The sequence below is a fragment of the Anser brachyrhynchus genome (genome assembly GCF_964034855.1).
Source record: "Anser brachyrhynchus genome assembly, chromosome: 8".
NCBI classification, from domain to species: Eukaryota; Metazoa; Chordata; class Aves; order Anseriformes; family Anatidae; genus Anser; species Anser brachyrhynchus.
The window spans coordinates 11703871-11720756 of record NC_137702.1 but is presented as its reverse complement, the minus strand read 5'-3'; the positions used below and the strand labels follow the sequence as shown (position 1 = coordinate 11720756).

At 55.4% G+C, this 16886-nt stretch overlaps 1 protein-coding gene across 10 annotated transcripts in view; it reads left to right on the top strand.

The window, feature by feature from the left end:
• SZT2 (SZT2 subunit of KICSTOR complex) overlaps window positions 1–16886 on the top strand; it is a 57317-nt gene that overhangs the window by 26905 nt on the left and 13526 nt on the right. For 4 of the 10 annotated variants that reach the window (XM_080601822.1, XM_080601827.1, XM_080601820.1 and 1 more), the window contains 31 exons: window positions 1043–1208; window positions 1291–1383; window positions 1564–1645; window positions 1760–2041; window positions 2390–2528; window positions 2781–2897; window positions 3005–3068; window positions 3405–3590; window positions 3662–4000; window positions 4152–4341; window positions 4725–4799; window positions 5005–5143; window positions 5360–5480; window positions 5717–5846; window positions 5949–6101; window positions 6213–6315; window positions 6689–6806; window positions 7092–7203; window positions 7652–7770; window positions 8169–8333; window positions 8953–9037; window positions 12021–12209; window positions 12309–12509; window positions 12867–13036; window positions 13224–13384; window positions 13781–13878; window positions 14462–14594; window positions 14708–14835; window positions 15410–15540; window positions 15983–16165; window positions 16609–16879. In XM_080601822.1, the coding sequence (XP_080457948.1) occupies window positions 1043–1208; window positions 1291–1383; window positions 1564–1645; window positions 1760–2041; window positions 2390–2528; window positions 2781–2897; window positions 3005–3068; window positions 3405–3590; window positions 3662–4000; window positions 4152–4341; window positions 4725–4799; window positions 5005–5143; window positions 5360–5480; window positions 5717–5846; window positions 5949–6101; window positions 6213–6315; window positions 6689–6806; window positions 7092–7203; window positions 7652–7770; window positions 8169–8333; window positions 8953–9037; window positions 12021–12209; window positions 12309–12509; window positions 12867–13036; window positions 13224–13384; window positions 13781–13878; window positions 14462–14594; window positions 14708–14835; window positions 15410–15540; window positions 15983–16165; window positions 16609–16879 (4643 nt within the window). The remainder of the gene's footprint in view (window positions 1–1042; window positions 1209–1290; window positions 1384–1563; window positions 1646–1759; window positions 2042–2389; window positions 2529–2780; window positions 2898–3004; window positions 3069–3404; window positions 3591–3661; window positions 4001–4151; window positions 4342–4724; window positions 4800–5004; window positions 5144–5359; window positions 5481–5716; window positions 5847–5948; window positions 6102–6212; window positions 6316–6688; window positions 6807–7091; window positions 7204–7651; window positions 7771–8168; window positions 8334–8952; window positions 9038–12020; window positions 12210–12308; window positions 12510–12866; window positions 13037–13223; window positions 13385–13780; window positions 13879–14461; window positions 14595–14707; window positions 14836–15409; window positions 15541–15982; window positions 16166–16608; window positions 16880–16886) is intronic. The other 6 variants (XM_080601825.1, XM_080601828.1, XM_080601823.1 and 3 more) reach the window with 3 other exon arrangements.

The following is a 16886-nucleotide window of genomic DNA, read 5'->3' as shown; positions in this document are numbered from 1 at the left end:
GGTTCGTTGTTTCTGGAGAAGTTGTGTGTCTCCTGCTGCCTGACTCATCTGAGATTTGCTGTTGACTCTGGTGAACAGGACAGGTGACATCAAGCTTTATCCTTTGATCATAAACTTCTGTCCTGCTAGGATATTTCTGAGGTTTGTGTTGCCTCTGGAAACCTAAGGAGGGAGAAATACTCTGCCTTACTATGCTGTGTGTTGAAGAAACATTCTAAGTTCTTCATCCTCTGTTTGCTCTTGACTATCCTTGGTTCCTTCACGTGAGTTCACTAGAATTTGTTGGGAATCCCCAACCCTATTTCTTCTTACGTTGTAAGTCAGCAAGATGAGGCTCTGTTTTTGAAGAACGTTCAGTGTTTGGATAGTCCAGTCACTTCATCAAGTGCAACTTTCACACAAAGGAACTGCGGAAACTTTTCTTGGTTTATAAAACACAATCTGAGTTGGGATTGGTGATTATAATAAACATTTCTGAAGGATGTATAGCTTGTGATCTGCCATCTGTATTACTAATTCGGGCACCTGGCAGTACTTTGACCAGCCTTCATCCCACTCCCCAGATCACTTTCTCTGAGTTGTAGGGACCGATTCTGTCACAGAGCTGATGCGTGCGCGTGGGCCTGAGCTTTGTGCTCTCTGTGCTGCCAAGACATTAGGAATGCTGGCATGGCAATATTTGCTGTGAAACGCCTTGAACTGGGCTTTGGGAATTCACGCTGCTCCAGGCTGATCTTATACTCAGCCGCTTGTCTCTGTTTCCCAGGGAGGGGATAGCGTGCTGCAGCGTAAGTGACCACAGGATTGGTGTGGTTCAGCTGCCTCTGGCCTGGCTTCAGACAGCCTGCGTGCTTATCTGGGTTCGTGGGTGGGAGGAGGGCTTCTGGGGCTGCACGGGTGGGGACTGTGGGGACATACGAGTCACCTCGTGTTTACGCAGATGAGGTGTGGGGTACTGTGAGGTGGGATGCTTGCTGGGTAGATAATGCATATAACTACTGCTTCTTGACTTGCCTGTCTGACCTGTCCACGATCCTTTCAGTGCGGAAATGGAGGACTACAGTGAGCAGGACTCCCATAATGTTGCTAGCCCCACGGAAGAGCCGAAGAGCAGTGTGGGCACCAGTTGCTGTTCAGAGTTTCCCCTTTCACTGCTTGAAATTGGACAACCCTGCCAGGCACACCCTGACCTGCATAAAATTATCCAGGTGAGGATCATGGGAGCTTGGCTTGGCTCCCACAGGACAGTGGAGTGGAATGTCTGCCTCATGTTTGGGATTTCTCTTTTAGGAAAAATTCCTGGAAATTGGAAGTTTACATTTCAAGCCAGTGCCATCAAATCCTCACTATTTCTTCTACTGCCCACCATCAGCCAAGAAGGAGGTAGGCATGGTGCTGCCCTGGCAGGCACCTAGTCTTTGTGGAGTGAAGTAGCTTTACTTGCAATCAGATGTGGATTTTAGGCTGGTGGACTCCTGGGCAGACTGAGCCCTTGGAGGGCATCAACAGCCTGCTTCACTGCCTGGCACGGTTCTAGTACCTGCCCTCCTCCTCTCCCTTCAGGAAGAGGCATCCCGGGATCAGACAGACAGGAAAGGCAGTGAGGACATGGAGGGATCAGAGGCAGAACTGGCAGCTGAAGAAGGTAAAATTTGCTTGTTCTGTCCTGGAGAAGAAGGTATCTCGCTGTGGTAATGCCTATCAGAGCTTGGCTGTGTCTGGTGGGGTCTCTTTGCTAACAAGGATCCTATGTCAACAGGAGCCGTGTCCGGGTGCTGCATTGCCACGGAGAGTGACCCAGAGCTGGAGGTGGAGTACCGTGAGAAGCTGGAGCATGAGTTCCCCGACACGGATTCCCTCTCAGATTCCAACACAGTGAACCAGGACGACGACTCCTTCAGCGTGCTGGGAGGGGACTCGCTCAATGAGCAAGAGTTCCTGGAGCAGGAGATGCCCCCGCTCTTTGTGCACCTCACCTGCTCAGTGAAGCTGCGTAGCCAGCACAGCTCCATGCCTGTGCAATCCCTACCGACTTGTCTAGGTAAGCGCAAGCCTTGCTGTGAAGTTGCAGGGCACTAGGGCATTTGTGGAGTCCTGGCTGGGGGAGCACCCCTGGAACAAACGTGCCATGTCCTGAACAGCACTCTCGATGGACTAGCCCTACCTGTACTGGAGCCCCCACGGTCTCCTAGCATCAGACAAGGGCTGTGGTTTAATTTGCTGTGGGTTTAATTATGGAATGATCATGGAGGATGGTGATGTTCTTGAGCCTGCCCAGGTGTGGGACAATAGCCACCTCTCGCAGTCTCTGTACTGACCAGCAGGCTGTGTGTGTGTGTAAGCAGAGCTGTTTGTTGTATGATCCCCTTCATCTGGGATCTCTCCTCAGGGGAAGTTCTGGGCTGTCTGGAAAGCTGCCAGGGCTTGAACACTATTGATTTGGGGGACTTGTGTGTGACACTGGACATCTTTGTGCTGACACTACCCCTGGAGATAGAAGTTGTGAATACGGACATTCTCCACAACAGGTAGGTGGAGAGAGGCCCAGCCTTTACCCGTCCTCTGCCTGCCCTTCCCAGCAAGACAGTTTCAGGTCCTCTCTCCGTACTGAGACTGGGGATTATCTTCCTCACAGAGCCTGCCACAGCCCTCAGAAAACTAAGTTTTTTCCAGGATAGTCTCGCCTTTTAGAGGGATCCTTTCTTTTTCCTCTGGAGACTGTCTGTTTATCCTCTCTGGCTCAGAAGCTGATGCTCAGCCTGCTCTCTCTCCTGTGGCAGATGCACCTCAGAGAGCAGCGTGTCCTTCACCCGCTCTCCTGGGCAGCCATCCTCTTTCCGGTCAGATGAGGATATCATGCACAACTTGGACCGGCTCCCGTCCACAGGAGATGAGAGGTATGGTGCTGCAGCTTTTTGTGAGCTCCTTTTGCTGCTTAAGGGCTGCACTATGGCAGCTGCATGAATGAGAACGACTGATGGATTATTCTTGTGCTATTCCCTAGGCACCCTGCACTTTCCAACCTCCCTGGAGTGCACAGGCAGGCGATTGAAGCCACTATGAATGAGGTGAGGCAGCCTTGCCTGTTGCTTGCTTCTAACTGAAGCAATTTGCCACAGCACACAGTTGCTGCTCCGCACTCCCTAGCCTGCTCCAGGCTGTAGCCTCTGTCAACTGAAGTGACTTTGCTTGTATCACACAGGCCATTGGCCTTGTGCTGCCCCAAAATGTGGGACTACCCTGATAAAATTCTTACTCCAGTTGGGGTGGGCAGAAGTCTCTTCCAGAACCCTTTTCTTAGGTACAGTAAGAAGGAAATGAAGAATGTTGGGACTTGGGTGAGAACTGGGGCAGCCTTGCAGCTGGCGGTGACTTAGATTGCTCTGTGTCCCTGCTCTGCTCAGATTCGCTGGCTTCTGGACGATGAGATCGTGTCTGCGCTGCGCCACTCGCAGGTCATCAGCACCTCCATCCTGCACCGGGTGGCCTCCCACATCTACAACTCCAAGGGGCGGCCCAGCTGCCACAGCGAGGTGGTGCTGCTCCAGTTCGTCTTTGGACCCGAGCACTCGCTGGAGAAGTTCAAGGAGGTAAAAGAGGGAGCCCTGAGGCGGTGTCCTACCCTTAGTTAGCGGGTTGCTTATTCTTCCCTGTGTTGCAGGAGTTCAGAAGGATGGCTCTACCAGGCTACGTGCTCAACGCAGAAGGCAGTGACTACCACTACATCTCCATCAGCCGCCTGCACTCTAGACGGGCAGCCCCAAACCCAGCAGGGACACCGTGCTTGCAGCAGCAAACCGGAGGGAGCACCAGGACAGCCCTGGGCCAGGCGGGCCGGGAGGGGAGCAGTGAAGCAGAGGCAGAGAGCTCCGAGCTGCACCATGCAAGCTGTGCCCTCCCAGAAGAAGCCCAGGGTCTCTGGGGGTGGCCAGAGAGTGAGACGCACGTTGTGCCAGAAGCTGGAAACCCTGTAGCTGGGGGCAGCCACATGCAGGATGAGGTGAGATACACTAAGGTGGTCTGTCAGTGGGAAGGTGCGGGACCTTCTGCCAACTGAAGGTGGAAGGATACAGGAGGGTGATGTGCAGGGAGTTGTTTGGGTTTTGTGCCTCTTTTTCTGGTCATTTTTTGCAACTTTGGCTTGCGTACAGGTCACAGGAGAAGCACTGAGCCTTGAGCAGAGCAGAGCACCTGGCCATGACTCCCTGGAGGAGACAGCTCTGGAGACAACCATACAATCCCTGCCATCCTCGTCTTCTGAAAAGGGCAACAGTGAGAAATCACCGTTAGTGACACCGTCTGCAGCAAGCCTAGTTGAGTCTGTAACACAGGGCAGGGAAGGTAGGAGCTGCAAAAGTGGGCAAGATGTACCTCAGCCTCATAAGCTGTTAAGGGAAGGGCCCAGTTTTGGCTGTAGTGTATGAAACACGACTGTTATTCCTTTTCCAGTCCCCAAACACCAGAATCAGTGCTCAGGGCTACTAGTCTCCCCTTCCCTTGCCAGGGTGCAGGCAATTTGCTGTTTAATGTTACCTGGGTTAGTCTGTGCTGCTGCACTGATACCCGTAATGACACGAAATTCCTGGTGTTTCCAGTAATGGCTGCATGAGGCCTGTTCCTAGTGCTATGTTCCCCAGCGCTGCCTGCCCGTAGCACTTCTCTAACACGTGGTGCGTGCAGAGGGACTTAGCAAGTGCTGTCATCAGCTCCTCTTCCCTTTGCAGGCTCCAGCAAGCAGCGTCCCAGCCGCGTGCAGAGCCTTGTGTCAAGCCAGGGCAGCATGGACTCTGACCACCTGGGTGAGTTCGGTGCTGGCAGCAGCAGCGTGCAGCCAGGCGCTGGCAATGAGGCGGCAGCGGGGGGACACGGGGGGCTGTGTGCCTGGGCTGGGCTGAGCCCTGAGGACGGGGCTTGGGAATGGCTTTAACCTCGCAGAGCTTGCTCTTCCCGGGGGGGAGGCTGGCTTGCCAGGCGGCCTGGGACTGAAGTGAGGATACGTTGCAGGTTACGATGGGGGGAGCAGTGACTCCGAGTACGAGGAGGCGTTAATGAGCGACCAGGAACCCAGGTGTCCCCTCATGCCGGACTTCTGGCTCATCATAAAAATTGAGCAGGACCGAGTGGAAGTCTATTACCACACACGGTAAGGAGGGTCCTGCTGTCTGGCCTTATTGTCGCTCGCTCGTCTCTGTGGGCAGGATCTCCTTCCTGCCCTGCGTGGGTGGGGAGCTGCAGGACTAGACGGGTACTCCGTATGGGGAAAGCCACCATCCTTCCCCACCATGCGTGTGCTTTCTGCATACAGAGAAAGGTGCTGTCCAGGTGTCCCACTGACCCCTCTCTCCCCTTCCCTGTAAAGCAGCCTGAGTGTGGAGAAGGCAGCATCAGCAGAGACAGAAGAAGAGCAGCCAGGGGAGTGCCAGAGTCTCAACCAGATGGTGGTGAAAAAGATCAGTGAAATCTGCAGAGTTGTCAATCAGGTAACAAATTGCAGAGGACAGGGGTAGAGCTGCCAGTCATTAGATGGCTTAGATGAGAAGGGACCTCTGGAGTTTGTCTGGTCCGGGCCCAGCTCTGAGCAGGGAGCCAGTTCAGCAGGTGGAGTCCCAGCTTGGGGGTCAAAGGAAAAGGGACTCTGCCTGGCCCTAGGCCCTCCCTGTTGCTGTCTTGTGTGGCTGCGGAAACAACAGGACTTGTCTTTTCTCATCTGTTACAGCGCTTGCTGCTGCAGGACTTGCATGACAGCCACATATGCAACTCATTGCTGGTGGCAGAGAGCGAGGAGGACATCTGGAAGAGTGAAACTCCCTATACTTCCTACAGGCAGCGTGTCTTGCCCACAGATGGTACGAATACTCCTTTTGGCTCTGCCTCAGCAGCAGTGCAGCTGACTAAAAAGACAGTGACTTCAGTGTGATGGCCATGACTACTTGTTATTTTCTTTGCAGATTACTCGGTAGAGGAGAGCTACCAGCCCCGGGACTACCTGGCTGCCACCATGCAGTTCATGCCAGGGCACTTTGCTTGTGACGTGGTGTGGAGCACGCTCATCCACGTGCATTCACGCCTCAAGATGGGCCCCAACATGGGGGTCTCGCGAGGTGTGTACAGCCCAGGCTCCTCCTCGTTCTGTGTGTCAAGAGTCTGGCTTCTGGCTGGATTGGCACGACAGGAGGGTGTGTGCGATAGCTAACGTCCCACGTTGCTCACAGCTATCCAGGCGCTTCGGTCGGTGCTCAACGCCTTCTCCGTGGTGAACAGGAAGAATATGTTTGTCTACCAGGAACGTGCCACTAAGTCTGTTTTCTACCTCCGGTAAGAAGTCAGCTTGACTTGTTGGCGTGCCCCTGCCCTGCTACGTGTGTTGCACCAGGCTGAGAGCTCCTTGGGGCAGGAAGTGTCTACCCAGCCTCGGGGACCCTGCTGTGACCCAAGCAGCAAATGTCTGGTTTCTGATGAATCAGAGTCATGTCAAACCAGACCCCTCCTGCTCTTCCTGCACTAAATCTTTACCCGGAAGGAAAAGTGTTGTTATGTGAGGGAAACGGAGCAATTTTTGCAAAAGCTCTGTGCTGTAAGGACTGATTCCTGGGAATTCCTCAGGGGAGAGTAAGGAGGATGTGTATCTTCTGGTATGATGCTGCCATTCTTGGGAAGGGAGGCTGACACGTCTTCCTCCTATATTCAGGCTGACTGAAACCACGTACAGTGGGAAGGTGTGGGAAGCAGAGAGCACCGTTAATCCAGCATCTCGCTCCCTGGCACTGACACGCAGTCAGGAGCCCATCTACACTGAGGATCTAACAGTGAGTGCTGCTCTCTGGGACTGGATGTGGGTTTTGGTCACAGAGTACATGTGTGGAGTAGAGGAGGATGGGTGTTTGGGGAAAAGGGGGAACTTGGTAGTTCCAGCTACCTGGATTATATGTAGGGTAAAATTTATATTGCCAATGTGTGGGGGGGGGGGGGGCAGCAGTAGGGGTTTCTGCCTGACCTTGCTGACAGGTATGGGTGGTGCTGGTTCAGGGATTCACATGGAAACTGCTTTCATGCATCCGGGTTGTTTTTTTTGGTGTTTTTTTTTTTTTCAGGGCTCTCGTTCCTCTCTGGACACAGCCTCGTGCCGTAGTGTGGACTCTGCTCGCCCAGTGGGACAGGTAGACAGGCACATCCAGTTGATGGTCCATGGAGTTGCCCCAGCAGGTAAGCATTACAAAGCCTGGCAGCAGATAGACTGTGCTGCTGCAAAGCAGGGGAATGAAGCTCTGGTCTTTGCCCTCTTGGCTTGAAGAATGAAGAGAGAACGTCCCTCCTGAGCAAGCTGCTCTTCCTTAGCCCAGAGCTGCTCTCCATTCTGCCTGGGTGGAAATGTGAGGAAAGGACCGAGGGCCCATGATAAGACCTCTTGCAGACCAGGTGGCTTATGCCAGCTTTCCCTGTGCAGAAGTACATTTGCCTTTACTTTGTCAGCAGTCTTTTGTGATCAAAAACAGGTGGAAAATGACATCTGAAGAAGTTGATGGTGGGGAAAGACAAGTTTCCTGTGAGAAGTGTTTGTGAGGGTGGTGCATTCTGGACAGGTATAGGGAGGTGGCTGTGGTCATAACCAGATGAAGTGAAAAAGTTGCATGTTCCTCTGCTTCCTTGTTAGGGCCTGAGATCACAGATGAGTTGGTAAAAGTGCTGCGCAGGCGCCTGGATGAGGCCACCCTGGATATCATCACTGTGATGCTGGTGCGGAACTGCAAGTTGACCCCAGCAGATGTTGAGGTATGTACCAGGATAACCCCTCTGCTCGTCCTGTTGCACATCCCTCTTTCCTCCTTTTTAACCCGTCTCGGCCCCTCCTGCCCCAGGGCAGGGAAGGCCAGGGCAGTCAGCTGCATCCCATCCCAGTTCCAGCGCTGGCTTAGTCTGGCATTCACAGACATACACTCTGTGTGGGTGCCAGGGTAGTTGGTGGGATCACCTCTGCTGGGTTCACAGCATGGCAGGCCTCCCTGTGAATACGCGTGGAGCATTGGCCCCCATGTCTGTCTCAGGGTGCTGTCTGGGCTCTGCACACTGTGCTCTCCCTTTGTGTACCCAGCTGGTGTCATTCAGATGCGTATCAAAGCCCCAGGGCATCCTGCTGGACTCAGCTGAGTTTTAAAGCCTTCTCTCTGCAGTTTATCCAGCCCCCTGGGACGCCGCCCACAGAAGTCCTGCAGTTTGCACTGCCACCTTCAGCTCTGCCTTGGCTGCCTGCAGTGGCCTACTACCTGCGCCAGAACCTGCTCATCTTCCTGCACACCCCAAAGTACACAGACAGCAACGTGGAGCACCACTTCAAGGTGAGGAGAGCGACAGCTTGCCCAGCTTCCACCTGCTGCTGGGGGGTGCTTGCTGGGGCAGCTCAGCTCCTGTGTTCCCAGCTCTGCCATGTGTCGCTGGGGAGGAATTGACACTGAATAGTGAAGCCTGGAGGATTTGTGCAGGACAGCAAGCAGATCCTGTTTGGCCTGGTGTAAAAGTGGACAGGCCTTGCTTTGTCTCAAGTAGTCACTTGCTGTGCAAAAAGTTGCAGCCACAAAGCTCGTGCCCACAGTCTTCTCCCAGGAGCACGGGAGGAGACCCCCTTGCAAAATTGAGCTTGGTTCCTTGCGCGGCCAGGCTCTAAGGACTGAAACATCAGGGTTAATAAAAGCTTGGGAGCAGCTACCCACTCCTTCAGAGCATGGCCATAGCAAGGATAGAAGGTGAGGCCAGATGTGCAGTGCCTTAAAACACTGCGTAGAGCTGTAGGAGCATCCTTCTGCCAAACAGTAGCCAAGACTGTGGTGGTAAGTGGTTTTTAAGTAGGTAAGGACTGCTTGCTTTGTGCCAGGGGATGAGCTCTGCACGTGTGGACCTCTGCTTCCAGTCAGTGCAAGTTCTTTAGTCTCTGTCACTTTTCTTTCTTGCCCCCTTTAGCACTACTTCAACCACAGTGGCAGTGTCCCTGACCAGGATCTCTATCTGTACAACAAGCCGGGTGGCCAAGGCACTGGTGGCAAAGGTACTGTGCTCAACTTTTTTTGAAGGCGGGTATAGGGCTGTGCATTGGGGAGCGACTTCCCACATTGGAGAGCTCTGACTGAGGAGGGCGAGTGTCAGGGTGGCGTGTTTCTCCAATGCCTAAGGGATGTGCAGGGTGAAAGGATATGCAGGGCGTGTGCTTGGGAGGCTGCGGAACCATGCATCAATTGTAGAATTGAGCTAAGGAGTCCCCCAGAGCGACTTGCTAAGCTTGGCCTATTGCTGTAGGAAGCAGCTCTAGGCTGCAGCTGCTGTGGGGCAAGGCAGAGCTAGTGGCACAGTTGTGGGGGCAGTGCCTTTGCTCTTTCCTGCGGACTGCTGGAGGAAGGATTGGATAGGGCTAATCCTGCAGCAGGCTGTCGTGTCGTGTTGTGCCAAGGCCATGTGGTCTGTTACCTGGCCATCGTGAGTCTTGTTGTGTCCCTTGTGCACAGTCTGAATGTTCTTCTGTTATGTAGGTACCATGTCGGACCTTGTGCAGCACCTCTTTCCACTCTCCCACTTCCAAGGTAGCACCTCTGGCTCCAAGTACTACTCTAGTTTCCTTTCTCATGCAGATCCCTGGTCCCTCTGGTCCCTGCTGTTCTTGTTCCCCTTGTGCTGTGGCTTCAGCTCTGACTCCTCTGTGTGTTTGTGTGTGTGTCCATCCAGCTGAGGCGCCGTTTTCTTGCTGGCTGGGTAAATGAGCAAACAGAATAAATGAGCAAACAGAACAAATGAGCAAACAACCTGCTTGCAAGCAGTGAGCTTCAAAGTTCTACACCCCTTTTCCCCCGCAGGCCTATATGGCCATCTCATCCCTGAGAAGGACAGGGATTGTAACCTTCCAATTGCAGTTTCAAGCTTCAGGGCGTAGCACCATCACGCTCCCAGTGGCTCTGCCCTGGGCTGGGGGCTGCCTTGCACACCGAAGGGCTGGAGTGACCGGGCACCTCTAGGCGTGTACTTTTTATTTCAGAGTCTGGATTGGAGGGGGCTTGGAGAGCCCTTCCTAGCTGGGAGGTCGCAGATCACTTGCACCCCAACATCCTCGCAGGGTGCGATGGATGAATGCGTTGCCAAACGCCAAGGCTCTGGGCAGGAAGGTTTTCTGCAGCCCTCGCTGGCTTACCTCTTCCCATAGCCGCACAGCTCAGGCTGTGTCCATCCTGTCAGGGCTGTTTCTTACCTGTTGCATTTCTGCTTCTCCGTGCTCCTGCGACAGAACTGGAAGCCTTGTTCCCTGCAGCGGGGAAGGAAGCCTTCCTGCTGCCAGGGCAGCAGCAGCCGTCAGCTCTGCCCCAAGGGACTGAGCCTGCTGCGGTGCTTGGCGCTTGCTTGGCAAACCAGCTCCCCTCGGGAGCACGTGCAAATGAGCATCTGCTCCTGTGGCTGCTGACCTGGCCTGCTTGAAAGCACTGCTGTGGGTCCTCCCTCTCTGGAGCACGTGTCCTAGCATGAGGAGGACGTGGGATGTTGTGCTGGGCTGTTGTCATCTCCTCGCTTCAGGTGGACTGAAGCGGAGTGGAGCTACGGGAAGGGCTGTGGTCTGGAGGCCTGCCAGAGAGGGGGAGGCTGAGGGGGCTCAGTGCAGGAGTTTATCCAGGAGGAGGGGAAGGTGACTACCTGGTCATAATTGGTCTAATTGGTCTACAATTACCTGCCTCAAGAAGAGGCTAATGAGCATCCAGTGTCATTCTGGGGGGCCTGGGGCTTACTGTCAGGCCAGACAGATGAGGATTTTTTGCCTTTCGCTAAGGCTCGTGACTTTTACTAGGCTCATGATCTCTAGCAGCACTTACACACTGTCACATGGAGCATATTTGCAGCTCCTGATATTTCTGTATTGACACCTAAATCCCAGAGAGCTGCTCTGCTGCAGCAAGAGGTTATGTGAGGCAGGAGGGTCTTGAGTGAGGCTCCAAAGGGGAATGAGGCTGGGTGAAGTCCTGGTCCCCTCTTGCTTTGATATTTAGGAAATGATAAACTTCCCCATTGGTTGCTGGATAAAGGGTTGTTCCTGTGCCTGTCTAGGGGAGAGACGTGTCAGAGGCTGGTACAGAGCACCTGTGAGATAAGGCAGCTTCTTTACTTTTCTTTAAGTGGAGTGGTGCTTGTAGATTAAGATTTCCTTAGCGTGAATGCAGGTATGCTGCACTCTTACTTGAATGCCCACCTCCCTCTTTTGGGAGCAACCCTCTCCATCTCAGTGCCCTCTCATTTTGGCATTTCTTGGAGGAAAGGGTGCTGCAGAATTTACACTTCATTAGGAAGGATGGAAACCAGGTTGTTTGGCTGGTTAGGCCTGGGCACAGGCTGCTGGGGCTGGGTTTGTATCTGCATGGAGAGAACGCCCACCCTGCGCGCCCTGCCATCGACACCTCGGGACAGCTTTGCCGTCCAGTCCCGAGTGCTGGCTCAGTTGGCTGGGGAGCTTTGGACCTTACAGCTCCATCCCCACTGCTGTTCCCCTGGTATCCTGGCCAGGAGATGGGCTGTGGGGGGTGAGCTCCCGTTTTGCTCTGCCCCCCAGCTGTGCTGATGGGAATGTGGGGAAGGCACCTTGTCTGTAGGCATGTGCGGTGGGAAGCAGGCCCTGAGCGTAACCTGCGACAAGGTGTTGTGTGTAGTCTTCCTCTGCAAGGAGCCTGTGAGCCCAGAGAGGGTTATTGGAGAATATCTGGGCTCTGTCTGTACGCTGTCCCTTGGGAGGATAGGGATGGTGAGCCCCATCCCAGAGGGATGCAGGAGGGAGATTCTCGGGGTGATGGGGACACCCTGTGCCAAACACCATGCTTCTTACCCTGCCTCCTGATGAACACAGCTAGTCGCCTCTCCCCTGGCTGCTTCCCTTCCTGCCCTGTGCACCCGTGGCACTGTGAAACCCAAGTGGCCAGAGGATGATCCCAAGCCCTGGTGGGCAGGCGTGGGGTGGCCACCCTGCTCCTTGGGCTGACGGGGGCTGCCTCGGGCTCTCCCCACAGGGATTGCGTGCATTGCCCTGACGTTTGTGGACGAGAACGGCAGCCCCACCGCGCTGCCCCACGGGGAGAGGCCCGACCCCCTGAGGATGGCTGCTTCCTCACCCGTCACGGGCCTGCTGCAGGAAGCTGACTTCGAAAGCCTCACTGCCGTTAGCAAGCACCAGCCTGAGGCCGGCACCCTGCCTTCAGGTAGGCAGTGAAAATTACTGATTCCCTGCTGCCTCTCCAGCCCCCGGGGCGCCTCTGAAGGCTGGGGGTGCAGAGCCACGCAGGATTGTCTCCTCCCAGCAGAGCCCTGCGTGCTGGTACGCCTGGACATCTGGGAGAAGGGCAACATCAGCCTGCTGCAGCTGTCGGAGAAGCTGCGCGGGGCCCTGCGCCACGCTCTCTGCGACGCCGTCATGGAGTTCCTCGTGCTGCCCGCCCCGCTCTGCCTGGAGGCCGCCTGCCCCCTGGCTGCCACCGACGTGGAGGAGCTGAGCTCTGCGGGTGAGAGTGGGAGGGGATGGGCACCCCGAGCCCCCCACCTGCCTTGTTTCTCCTCCCTGTGGGAGCTCGGCTGGTGCTGGGAGGGCGCTTGGGCTGGGGAGGGAGGAAGCCACTGTCCCCTCTGCCAGCTGTGCTGTGTGATGTCCCAGGGGAGAAGCGACATAGAAAGAGGGTTGGAAGGGATCTTTAGAGGTTGATCTCTGCTCCAGAAGACTGAAGGAACTTTGCCAGGTGTTGCTGAGGGCTCCCTCCCTTCTCTCCATCCAGGCTGTGGCCAGCCATGGTGGGGTACATAGGTACACACGTGAATGTCACAGTGGGGGGCTCTGAAGCATCTCATTTGCTCTGTCTCCACAGGAGGCCTAAGGAGGACCATGTCAGAGACCAAGGGCCTGGCCCTGAGTACCAGTGGGACTGGCAAGAGCTGTCCTCCGCCCTTGCAGTTCACAACTGCCCCTGCAGCCAGCCCCGGGGAGCCAGTGACACCCACAAGCAAGCTGGGACGCCGCAGCTTCTGGGATATGCTGGTAACACTGCTGAGGGACTGGTGGGGAGCAGGGCCTGCAGCTCCTCATGGTATTTTAGGCCAGGAGGGACAGAGGAGGGATCTGGCTGGGGTAGGGAGGCCAGGCTTGGTAACCAGGGTGTTTGAGATCAGGGCAACAGCTGGGCTGCGGATATGCAGAGCCTTAACCCTGCACCGCTTCTTCCTAGAGCAAGGCAGAGTCTTCAGAGCTGGGCAGCCCCAAGACTACTGATGACATTGTACTGGAGAGGCCAGAAGAGGCTCGCACAAGGCGGCGACACAAGACCGAGAACGTCAAGCAGCACTTGAGCCAGGATCGGGCCACAGCTGAACTGGAGCAGGCACAGAGGTGAGTGTGGTCTGTGGGCCAGGCAGCTGGGGTGTCGCTGTGCAGAACTCCCCAGCCTGACATCCCCCTGGCTATTCATGCATCTCAACCCTCTGGACCACGTCCTCGTTTCTTGCAGTGTCTCCCTTACACAGCCAGCTAGGGGAGCTGCCTGCCACACACAAAGCCTTGATCTGTGTTGGTGCTGGGAGCACAGCTGGCTCTCCCTGCCAGAGATCCCTTCCCCACATAACACCTATGGCTGCCGACCCCGGGGACAAAACTCAAGCACTACAGCAACCCAAAAAGGGGATTCCCTGGGCTCTGCTTGAGCTGGGAGGGAACCACTGCGCCTTTTTGCCTTTGCTGCTGTTGACTTTGCTCTTGTATAATGATGCTGCCCTTCTCTCTTCCCAGGCGCCGAGCCTGCCAGTTGGAAGAAGGGGACGTGGGCACCATGCACCCGCTTTTCAGTCAAACCTGCCAGCAGTGGATGGCATTCATGAACCACCTGGGTATGTACCTCAAGCCACAGCAGCTGTGGAAATGATGGAGCTCCCAGATGTAGTAGGGAGAGAGGATCTGAGCCTCTGAAACACTCTGGGACTGAGAAGCTGCATGGGAAACCCCCACCCGTGCAAGGAGGGAGAGGAGGAAGCAGGCAGCAAACTGGAAGAGGGATGCCCTTCAGATAGTGGGATCTGGGTCTTTGTGGCAGCTGTGTTGCTGCTTTCTGAATACCGCCCACTCCAGCATCTGTCCTCACACCTCATGCTGGCAAGGCAGAGCTGTCCACCTTTTCTGATGATGAATAAGCCAGGAAACAAGGAGTGTATGGGGTAATAAAGTGCCAAGCTCAGGGCATGTGGGAATTTTATTGCAGGTGTGACTTCAGGACAGAACCTGAAACAGGGATTATTTCATCTTTTATCTTTTCTTGTATTCATTGTTCTACAGCTCTGCCTCTGCTCCAGGCAAGGCAGGAACTTGGCCTGCCCTGGGCAGCAGTCCTGCAGCGGGCCCCCCCTTGGCCTTCTGCGCTGCCAAGGACAGGGCTTGGAAGTCCTGGGTAAGTCCAACAGTGCTTCTCCCCTGCAGGGTGCCCGTCCGTGCAGCAGTGCTCAGCAGAGATTGTGTCCCGCTTCCTCCTGTCCTCCATCCTGGTGGAAGTGGTGAACCTGGTCACCGCCCTGGCAAGCGACACCACCGTCAAGGTGTTTGAACGGATCTGGTGAGTTACGTGGCTCACGGGGGCTGGCTGGCACCAGCAGAAGCCGATCAGCTGTGCCAGCCTCTCCTCCTGTGGCTCTGTTTGTCACACACCTTTGGTGCTCCTCCTTGCAGCTGCCATGGGAGCACTGCCTTCCTGCCCTATAAACCTGGCCAGAGTGCCAGTCCTCGCCCCGCAGCCGTCAGACACTTCATCCTGCTGGGGCGCAACTTCCACCAGTGGCGCTGCAGCACGGAGCAGGGTGAGCGGGGTCCGTGGGGTTGTGTGCTGGGGACTTTTGGGGTGGGAGATGCGTGGGCGGGGTGCCTGTCCTGGCGGGGACGGGCTGCCTGTGCCCAGAGGTGGGCAGTGAGGTGTCCATTGTCAGCCGCTGGGATCTTATTCTCAGATTTGCTTCGAACTGCCTATTTCAAGGGGGTATTTCAAGGGGAGGTATGCAGGGAAAAATATGAAGGACTGGGCAAATAGTATTCAGATGAAAATCATGGGGCCTGGGAGGTCTTTGGTTGGAAGTGACGAGGAAGCAGAGCCAGGGCGTGCCGGGTGATCACATGGGGTTATCACAGCAACATAGGTAATAAAGGTAAAAGTGAACAAAGGCCCCCAGAGGGGAGGCTTTGGGTTGTGATGAGGAAAATACCAATGCTGTCGCTCAGGATCTTAGTTAGATGATGTGTGGGCTGTGTTCTACTGTCCTTTGGGAGCGATGAGCTGAGCAGTAAGTACCATGGCACAACATCCCGCTGTTCTGGGATGGACTGGTACTGAGGGTAACAGCTCTGGGTACTGAGGGTAACAGCTCTGGCTTCTTCCAGCTCACAAAGGGCTCCAGCGCTTCGAGGCCATGGAATTCAGCTCAGCAGAGAGAGGCTCTGACCCAAGCCTCGCTGGACGAGACCTGGCACCCCGGCAGAGGTTTCTCTTCATGGAGATTATTGACAAAAAGGTAGCAATGATGCCTGTGTGATACTGTCTCCTGAAAGCCAGCCTTTTCCCAACTGGCCCGGGGCTAGAAAGAGGACCAGTCCTGCTGTGGGCAACCATCCTGCCCCAGGCAGGAGCCCTGTGCCACAAGCAGAGCAGCGGTTCCCTGCAGCTGTCCCTGGCTCCTGCTGTCCCACTGTGGATTGCAGTTGCCTGTTCCCTCCCCACAGCAAGGCCCACATCAGCCTGGGCACTTGTGCTGCCAGTTCAACACCCTCTGCTGTGGCTGTTAATGGGGTGGTGTAAATGGGTGGCTGTCACTATCCCTCTCCCAGCCTCGCCATCTGAAGCCACCTGGAGCTGCAGCAAGTCCCTCCCAAAGCACCTGGAGCAGCCTGTGTCACCGTGCAGGACTTTACTGAGCAGATCCTTCACCCTTCCTCCTCCCCCTCCTCTCTCTCCAGCTGACACTTTACACCTACAACTGGTCCCCAGACCTGGGAGCCAACTTGAACTGCTCACTCATTCGCCTGCTGCAGTGGCAGAACGCCCGGTCGCACATCGTGCACTGCCTGATCAGCCAGAAGCTGGGACTCTTCCACCACCACTGCTTCATGGACACGCCGTGGCATGAAGACAGCAAGCAGGTAGGGCACCCTGCCTGGCAGGGCAGTCCTTTCCCCATCTGGAGAGGCCTCGGCAGCTCTGGGGTCTGAGGAGGGTTACAGACACTTCTGTGCTTTTGCGCACCAGTTGGAAGGCGTCCCCAGGGGCTTGCGTGTCCAACTGTTGCTGTGTCCAGCCTGGATGCTGCTGTCTGCTCTAGCAGACAGCCAGAGGTGGAAAGGGAAGTAGGCTCTGTAGTTGGCAGTATTTGCGACTGGAATATTTAGGGTAGAGGAGGCTGGGGAATGGACTTCCTGCTGCACATAACGGCCATTCTGGGCCAAGGCTTCAGTCCTCTGCACTAGTGGTGGAGAAGGTCAACAGATGTCTGGAGATGGCAGAAGCTGGGTTTACTCTGTTCTTGTGAGTCTTTGCTCTGAGGCTGGCAGTAAGGAGGCTTTCATGGCTGTGTCTCCTTGCTTAGGAGCCAAATCCTTTCCTGAACTCCACTTTGGAGGTGGATGCGCTGATCCGGAGCCCCACTCCCCCACCCAGCAAGGAACAAGGCCGGCTGAGCAGCTCCGCACGCAGCCTGCCATCTCTGCACTTCCATCCCGACGTGGTGCCCTTTGATGAAGCTCTGCGGGATGTTACCACTGTCAAACGCATACCCCATGGGCCCGAGTTAGGACCTTTCGACCCCGTGTCTCGGCATGGGGCCCAGTTCCTGGAAATCAAGAGCATGGAGAGGAAAGGTAAAGC